This window comes from Lactuca virosa, chromosome 2 (assembly GCF_052849685.1).
Source record: "Lactuca virosa cultivar CGN04683 chromosome 2, Lactuca_virosa_CGN04683_v6, whole genome shotgun sequence".
Lineage (NCBI taxonomy): Eukaryota > Viridiplantae > Streptophyta > Magnoliopsida > Asterales > Asteraceae > Lactuca > Lactuca virosa.
In genome coordinates this window covers 302,002,162-302,011,828 of record NC_136427.1, presented here as the reverse complement: position 1 = coordinate 302,011,828, position 9,667 = coordinate 302,002,162, and the positions used below count along the sequence as shown (strand labels likewise).

General features: G+C 35.0%; 1 protein-coding gene across 1 annotated transcript; it reads left to right on the top strand.

The window, feature by feature from the left end:
- The first annotated feature begins 1,587 nt into the window (after positions 1 to 1,587).
- On the top strand, positions 1,588 to 2,460 carry LOC145161553 (21 kDa protein-like). Its single transcript, XM_079081100.1, has one exon. It carries the CDS (start codon positions 1,632 to 1,634, stop codon positions 2,211 to 2,213), a length of 582 nt encoding a protein of 193 aa, XP_078937226.1. The 5' UTR covers positions 1,588 to 1,631; the 3' UTR covers positions 2,214 to 2,460.
- The last annotated feature ends 7,207 nt before the right edge of the window (positions 2,461 to 9,667 follow it).

Here is a 9,667-nt window from a genome sequence, read left to right as displayed (position 1 = left end):
TGTGTAGTTATGAAAAAACCTTCAAATGCAATGACAATTTCTTGATTTTGTATGAAGAAAATGTGGTGTTCAAATGTAATGAAAATATGTTTAGAATTACCATTTAATACAATATACCACAAATAGGCTTTAACATCCAAAATAACGACAAAGTTGTAAGGCCTACATGACCATTTACCATTAAATACCTTAAACATCCAAAAATAACTACATAGTCTTAAGCCATACACACAATTATCCTACAGCTACTTAAACCTTACCATATTGTATCAAATAACCAAACATAGCAACAAAGTATCAAGACAATGAATGCCTAACAAAATCAACATAACAACAAACTTTCAAATCGTGAGGCTTTTGCCCTTCTTCCCATCTCCTTTTTTGACACCTCCTTTCTTTCTACCTCCTGTACTGCCACCTGCTGCATTTCTACCTGCACTCCCAATTCTTGCACTAGTTTGTGATTAACCCTTGTAGTTCCTTCCATTATGCTCCATATTTCCACATTTTGAGCATGTTAGTGATTTTCATTTTGTTGACACTCTCTCAACATCATATTCTTTTGCAAATTTTCTTCTCTTCTTTTTTGCATGCCAATGAGGACATGATGCTTCAATGGTAGCAACTTGGTAGGACATGCATTTTTTTCCACATGAACCTCCAATTCATATGTTCAACTTTAAAGACATACATTTGTTTCCAAGTCTTCAGCATATATATATATATATATATATATATATATATATATATATATATATATATATATATATATATATATATATATGAAAATTGTGTTTTCATATATATACTATCGCTATGGGGAGTGGTTTCGGCATGCCCTCGACATTACTGATGTGGACTCGACAGACATCGAGACTTGACCTTGGTATGCTAAGTTAAGGCCTCCTCCACGACAACCAGCTGCCTAGCATTCTCTTCTTTGGCTTCTTCCCCCCCATTTATTCTCCCAAACGTGACATATCACCCCTTCTCTACCCCCTCTCTTTTTCCAGCAATTTATTTTATTTGTTGCAGTTTAGGTGGAGTGTGGTGAGCTCTACACTACTCTCCTTAGCCTACTAGCATAATATAGTCTTGTTGAAAAGAATATAATGCCCAAATTAATTCACTTCATAATAACTAACTGTACACCCGACAAACTACTCAGTACAACATAATTTTAGTTGCATGAAAATTATTGTAAAAAACAATATAAGAATATATAGCAAATTAATCAATCATTATATAATTTATGTGAAATCTATTTTATTGTATGAATTAAAAATAAAGAAAATATAATTTCCAAGTATTGTTAATTTGTTATTACTTATTAGTTACTATTATTTTATATGATGATGATTTATGTCCATATATATTTATTTGCGTGTAAAACAAAGTAGATGTGAAAAACGACCAAGTTCAATAAACTGTGCCCCTAATCAATGCTAAAATTGCTGCTTTGACTGTTTGACATTGAAAACAAACCGAACAATACGTCCAGACTTCAGGCCCAACCAGCCAACTTTCACACGGCGCCACCAAGTTTTATCACAACCCTACTTCCCTCTATAAATACCCACTTCCAAATAATAACCCAATGCATCACTTCCACTTGCTCTAACAAAATCAAAATGGAAACCAAAACACTCATCCTTATCGCCGTCTTCTGCCTCGCCGGAACCACAGCCTTCGCCGCCGTCAAACCCACTTCCAACTACATCAAATCTTCTTGCGCCACCGTCACCTACCCTGCTCTATGCGAACAGTCCCTTACCCCCTTCGCCAAAACCATCAAAAGCAGCCCATCTCAGTTAGCCCGTACGGCGTTGGCCGTGAGCTTCAAGCAATCTCAGTCGACTCAGGCTTACCTTAACAAGCTCAAGAGATTCAAAGGGTTGAAACCCCGTGAGAGATCCGCCATCGGAGACTGCTTAGAAGAAGTGAGTGACAGTTTGGACCGGGTCAGCAAATCCATCAATGAGCTCAAGACATGTGACCGGGTCAAGGGTCAGGAGTTCACATGGCATATGAGTAATGTCCAGACATGGGTTAGCTCTGCACTCACTGATGAGAACACTTGTATGGACGGGTTCGGGGGTCGGGCCATGGAGGGTCGGATCAAGACTTCGGTTGGGGCTCAGATCACGAGTGTTGCTCATGTTACTAGCAATGCTCTAGCCCTAGTTAACAGCTTTGCCCAGAAGAAACATTAGTGGATGATGACCGGGCCGGGTCTGGGTCCCAACTCCAAAGTGATGTTTTTTTTTTGTGTTATAAACTAAAGTAGTAGCCCATTTGGGTCGGATCTTGTTTAATATGGAAGATGTATAAATACTATATATATGTATACTTTTGTCTTTAACATAAATGTGGGCTTGTAAAATTATTAAGACTTTTTATTTACATCATGATTATGTACTTAGATTTAAAATATAATGTGCAATAGTTATAATTTCCGAATGGGCCAATTTTCAATTTTGGACGAATTCATCTACTTGGGAGTCGTTTCAAATTTCAATTAATGCTTTTAACAGTATTCCTATTTTGTATTTGTATTCGTATCAGATCTAAAACACGGGCTAAAAGTTAGTATATTTTAGTACTTTATTCTTAATGATTCTTGTTGTCCCATGCTCGCAGCTTTTTCTTTGGGTTTAGATACTATACGATACCTTTCTATCGATTAAGAATTATTATTATATAATATTTTTATTTTATTTTCATTTAAATAAGATACCGGGTATGTCAAAAATATTTACGAAATAGAAAACGCTTGATGTTGTAAAATGTGTAAATAAAATATGATATTTTAGCAAAATAATTTGTGTGTTAGTGTTAGTGTTACAAATAAATAAAATTAGAAGACAAACCGCGGTCTACTAGAAAACAGGATTAGGAGGAGTGGGACGGTGTGACTGCGAATTAAAAAAAAGGCAGCGGAGACAATAGTGGGACCAAAAAACACGTGACTGGCGATGTGTGGCCCACCCATGTGATGTGCATAAATTGTTAGCCTTTTACAGCATTTTCAGTCCAAAAAACATGGCCTGTCATTACGGTGTTAACTACTTCTTTGAAAAAAATTGATTCTTCATTTAATTTTCAAGATTCTACATTTTAAGGGTATTTTAGTCTTTTACTAATTTTTTTTTGGCAAATTGGTAATGGATGGATGTGTCTATTTTGGAATTTTGGTGGCGGAGCAAAGCCGTATGGCGTATGATGTTATGATTAGCAAATATTAGAAGAAGATGACGGGTCTTTATGCATTATTGTTTATTTAGAGATAGTAACATACGATATGATGTGATTTTTGACAAGTTTATTCTCTGGGTACCTTTCAATCTATCATTTGTAAAATCCAAAACGATAACTTTTTATGGGTAGTTTTAGTGTCATTTATTGTCCGATAACTAATTTTCTTGTAATTGCTTTTTGTCAGCTCTGACTCCTAATTGATACCTTCACGGCTTTGCAAGATGAAGAGTATTGAGTCTTGATTATTATTATTATTATTATTATTATTATTATTATTTTTTTTTTTTTTTTTTTTTTTTTTTTTTAAAACGGCAAATATATTAAAAAGGAAACGAACCCACGACTAGCAAGTAACTAGCGAGGGAACACGGGCTACAAAACAATAGCAAAACAGAAATTGGGAAAAAATGCTATAGGGCGTGGAAAGGAGAGTGCTTCCAATCCATCCGCTTACAAATATCACAATTTCCTCTACATTTTATCCAAAAATACACCATAGATTTCACATTTTTTGCACCAATCGTCGGGCTGATAAAAGTACCATTGAACACTCTTTCATTCCGATTCTTCCACAGATTCCATACTAAGCCATAGCAAATAGAAATGAATCGTTTCCTCATCCTCGGACATCTGCCCCAAGTTTCCGCGAATCTGATCAAGTCAATAACATTGTTAAAGGATTTGTGTTGTATGCCACACCATGTGAAGACTTTCTCTCGAACAGCATTTGCAAATGGACAGAGCATCAGAAGATGATCCGCACATTCTATTCCATTAATGCATGCACCACAACTTGTAGAAGAAATGTCTATCCCCCTTGATTTTAGAGCCACCGCAGATGGGATTTTGTTTTGTAGTGCGCGCCATATGAAACAGTTGACTTTTAACGGTACTAGCTTATTCCATGTGAATCTTGGGAGAATGATATTAAGGTGTGACTGATGTTCAATCTTTTTCCTAAGAGCACTTAACGTGTATGATCCGTTACTGTCAAGTGAGCATCGCCATTGATCTTCGCCAGACACTAAGTGCACCGATGATATATCTTGATGTAAATTGACAAGTTGTTGAGATATAGCTTGATCATCCATGCTTGATTTCCAGTGGCCTACAAAACTTCCATCAATAATCATGTCTGCCACATAGCATTTTTTTCTAGATTCTTGCTCATACAAGTCCATAAATTTTTCTTTCAGAGTTTCCTGTCCTAGCCATTTGTCAAACCAGAACAGTGAGTTGTCTCCAGATTTGATCTTTAGTTTAAAAACCTCACCAATGGCTATCGATTGTTTCTTTAACTCTTTCTTGACCGAAGCGATGTTATTCCACACTCCACTGATATTTCTATTTGACAAATAATCGTGTGGTGTATTGAGTAGGTTATGTATACCTTTTATCGTTTTACTCCAAAGCGATTCTTTCTCATTTTTTAGACGCCACCACCACTTGACAAGTAAACTGGTATTTAATGCACGAATAGATCCCACACCGAGACCTCCTTCTCTTTTGGGGGCAACAACTTTGTCCCAAGAAACCCAATTAATTCTTCTTTTGTTTTCATCACTCCCCCATAAGAACCTTCGTCTAATTTTTTCTAGTGACTCCGTGACTGTACTCGGTGCCAAAAAGAGAGAGAAGAAGTACGTAGGAAGGTTACTTAACACCGAAGTAAGTAATGTCAGCCTTCCTCCAAATGAGAGTGTTTTAGATTTCCAGTATTGAGTCTTGATGGTATGAGTTTTCATTGTCGAAGTTTATAAGTTTGGATTTTGAGATTTCATATCAATTCAAAAACCTATTCCATGTGATATATTTGATATTGGAATATTAATCCACATAAATTTGCTTTATTAAAAAAAACAAGAGTAAACTAAATTGCAAGTTTAGTCAAAATTTTAAAATCATTCTATTTGAGTATATGGGTTAGGGATCCTATTCTGTTATATATTAGGTATAAAACCCATACATTAAATGAGTTAATTAAAAAAAAAAAAATATAAAAGTCTAAATATTTAAGAACCTTGGATTTATAAGAAAATAAGAAAAATAATGAATTATTAAAATTATTTTTTTATCTTTTAAATTTAAATAAATAAACAAAATAAACTAATGAGCTTTAATTTGGGAATTTTGAAATAATAAGGTAAATCTATTAATAAAATTGATATTCATTTATTACTACATTTATTGTAATTATTACATTAAAGTATTATGTAGAATTTATTAAAATAGAAAAACCCATAAAATGACATGTTGAAAAGAAATTAATTCAAAATAACCACAAAATGACATTTGGCAAAATGAGAGTATGACATGTGACAAAAAAACCCTTCATTCATTAGAGTAGATTTAGACTAGATTTAAAATTTTAAATAAAAGAAAATAACCCGATTTGTAATTTACTTATTAGAAGATGATAGTATTTAAATTAGTAAAGTTATTAAATATAATATGTAATATTGAGATGAAATACAAAAAATAGGAGGTACTATTATCATTTTATTTATTTACTATTTTATAACCCGTGGGAACCATGGTTATAAAATTTATTAAATTTTTATAATTAAAATTTATAATTATTAATCAATTATTTTAAATGAGTCATTTTAAATCAATTATTAATTAAGAGATATATCAAATTTTTAAAGTTATTATAACTTCAAATTTAACATATAATTAGAAAATGTAAATTTGAATTTTAAAATGAGTTGCCTAATATATCTACATGACACATGGCCTAATATTAATGAGGAGTTGTATTAGAGTGACACTTGACAAAAGAAGATTAAAACTATTCATTTATTAGAATAGAGATTCAATTTATATTTTGTAGTAATGGGAAATTTGTAAATTTGGGGTAAATGTTGTTTGCTGATTTTTAGGGGTCGTTTAATCACTTTCAAAATTATAAATATTGTCGGTTTTTCTTTATTTTTTATTGTGGATTTGGTTCATCCACTTAATCCTATTAAAAGACGTTTACTAACTCATTCCACGTTAGGGGTGTAATCGAGCTGAATCGAGTCGAGCACTGTCAAACTCGAAATTCGACTGGACTAAATAACTCGAGCTCAAAACTCGACACGAACTCGACTCGAGCCTTAATTTTAAACTTGAGCTCGAGCTCGATAAGGTAATCGACACTTTCGAGTTCGGATTTACTCCACTCGATTAACTGTTAAGAAAATAAAATTACATTAAATTACAATATAAATGTGATTAAGCTCGTGAGCCCGACTCGACTCGACTCTATAATATGTACATAAAAAAACAAAACAAAGCGTAAATGTGTAAATATATCAATGCTCGATTAAGCTCGTAAGCTTCATGAGCCGAGTATTCCAATACTCAAGCTCGGCTCGATAATGTACTCGGGTAGCTCGAGCTCGATCTCAACTCGACTTGAGCCGAGTTGATTTCGAGTCGGTCTCGAGTAGCTCATGAGTTGGCTCGACTCAGTTACACCCCTACCCCACATGTCCCTTACATGAGGGTAAATCAACATTTCATGTTGGTCTCGGCTCCATATCATTAGTTTCATAACGGAAATAGATTGCAACCTACACTCGATATTCCCCTTATTTTTCACTTGCCTATTTATCTTCTTTATATTTCATTCTCATTTGTTAACCCCTAAAAAACCTTAAACATAAACACAATTTCATCATTGACTCTACATTATTTTTAAGACGGTGTTTCAAATGTGGACAATCTGACCGATGAACCAATATTTTGATACCAAAGTCATATATGGTGTTAGGGCTAGGATCTCGGAACTACATTGAGATCCTGAAGTCTAAGGATCCTCAAAGGCTCAGGATGCTCGAAGCTCAGGATCCCGAATATACTCCAGGATCCTGACTAATATTTTTATTATTATTTATAATGGACATATATATATATATATATATATATATATATATATATATATATATATATATATATATATATATTCTTTTGTCTTTCTCACATGTGCATAAATAACTGGCCATATTCATATACTAAACAGATAATCATCACAACTATGCAAAAGACCCGGAGGACTAAGTAAAGCAAACGGCTATAAGTAATCTCGGAGGATCCCGGGATACTCGGAGTTCTAGTTGTTATGGTTTGACTATATAAAACACTTGTAATCATCACACTACACACGATTTTCTGGCAGCATACTATCACTTGTACTCATACTCATTCCATTTTCTCTGTAATTTTCATTTCAAGGTAGCTACGGGTCACGCTAACACCTACCCCTAGCTAACGTTTGCTACAGGCAAAGAATCGAAGATCCTGATCTCTAAAGATCCTGACACTCAAGGATCCTAATCTTTAAGGATCTCGATGTTTAAGGATCCCGATGTTTAAGGATCCTGATGTTTAAGGATCTTGAATTGGCTAACATTCAAGGATTCTGGTACTTAAGGGACCACTGAGGGTCCCACAACTGAAAACATATGACAATTCACAAGATGAATCTCCCAAGAATAGAGACTGATCATCTGTTCTACGAATAAGGGTACTTAATCCCCTTTAAGGTTTAAAAATTTAATTACCTCTTTCACACGAGTTAAGGTTTATACACCTCGCTTGGACGCACGATATTTAACTATGGGATGTGAATAAGGGATAATTTCACGCTTCAGTGACTTGGCAACCCTCTTATTTCTGAACATTAGTTAAGATCCTAAAGAAAGTTCCTAAGGTTTATAACATTTACATGTTATCCTAAGTTGGGATCTTCCTCAAAAAATTCCTAAGGTTTATAACATTTACATGTTATCCTAAGTTAGGATCTTACCCATAAAATTCATAAGGTTTATAACATCTACATGTTATCCTAAGTTGGGATCTTCCCCAGAAAACTCCTAAGTTTGAAATTTTTCCAAGAAAACTACTAAGATTCGTAGCATCTACATGTTACCTAAAGTTGGGATTTTCCCCAAGAAACATGTCACAAACATTAGCTGAAAATAGGATACTACCCAAAACAAAGAAGATTCATGGCGAAGACTTTTCTTAAGTTTAAGGTTAAGGGTCCTTCCTGAAATGAAGATCCTTCCCAATGAACTCCTAAAGCAAAGACCCTTTCACATGGTAATATCGTAACCATATGAAGGTTAGAAACTCATGACTTCAGATTCTTCCTAAGATCAACAGGTTCCATCTATCTTTATTCTCAAAAAACTCAAAGTAAGGTTTAAGGATCCTAAACCTTTTAGGATCCTTAGCAAAAATCATTTGGTTATCAAAATTTAAGTATGCTAAAAATGATTCGCTAAAAGAATTTTGTCTTAGGATTGTTCGCAAGAACCATGTTTTTTAGGATCTTGACTATTTAGGGATCCTAGTATCATAACATGTAATATAGAAGAATCAAGAGAGAGAGAGATAGAAAAAAAACACAACCATTGCATTCAAAAGGGGTTGTGCACCAACCCACCAAAAATTAACTGTTTTACATCATTAACTAAAACAAAAAGCTACCCAAACTAATTTTTTGCAGGCCTAGACCTTAGCCTGGTCATCATCGGCTGTGTTCTTCTCCTTATCCTCCTCTGCAGGCGTAGACCCATGATCCTCAATAGCGGTGGCAGGCTTGCCGGTTATTTTGGCTAATGCCTCGCGCCATCCAGCTATATTCCAAGATCCTGAGCTCTCAAGATCCTCCGCCATCCTGATCTTAGCTTCCCAAATCGCCACCGCAACACTTGCCTTTGCATCGACGATAACCTCCTCGGTTTCCAGGATATGATCCTCTTCCTTCTTGGCCTTTTCCTTGATAAGAAGCTCGATCCTCCTGAGGAGATACTCTTGGGTCGCCTTCCACTCATTCTCTCGTTCCTTCAGAACTTGCTCAACTTCCTCTGCTCGGATCCTTGGATCAGTCACAGATTGGGAAACATGTGCAGAGACCCGAAATAAGTATGACGTTAATAGAAACAAATAGAAATTGGAAATTAATGTCATAGAGACACTTACTGCTTGGGAAAAGGAAAGCAACTTCTGAAGTGACTCTTCGGCTCCCATATTCTCCAAGTCGAGATCCGTGGCTTCTGAGGTCATCCTCTTAGGGGAACTTGGGGCCTTCACGATACGATCAATGAGAGGTTTCTTAGGAAGAAGAGGCAGGACATCTTTCTCTCTTTTGATTGCGATCAGACCACCAGACACATAAACCACACAAACCGCCCACACCGCACCAAGCAACACAGTAAAACATGATTTAGACATTTGGTGGTGTGATTTTCGGTTCATGTTTATTCTAAACAACATTATACGATGCAGTTTGTGGTTTTTACTTATAAAACCATGGTTAAAACCGCATATATATATATATATATATATATATATATATATATAAGTAGGTTCCCTTGAGTACTAGGCAGTACGTTGGGTTAAGGCTAGTACGTTG

What these genes read in the sequence shown, in the direction of transcription:
- LOC145161553 (XM_079081100.1), top strand. Translation starts at nt 1,632, where the DNA reads ATGGAAACCAAAACACTCATCCTTATCGCCGTCTTCTGCCTCGCCGGA.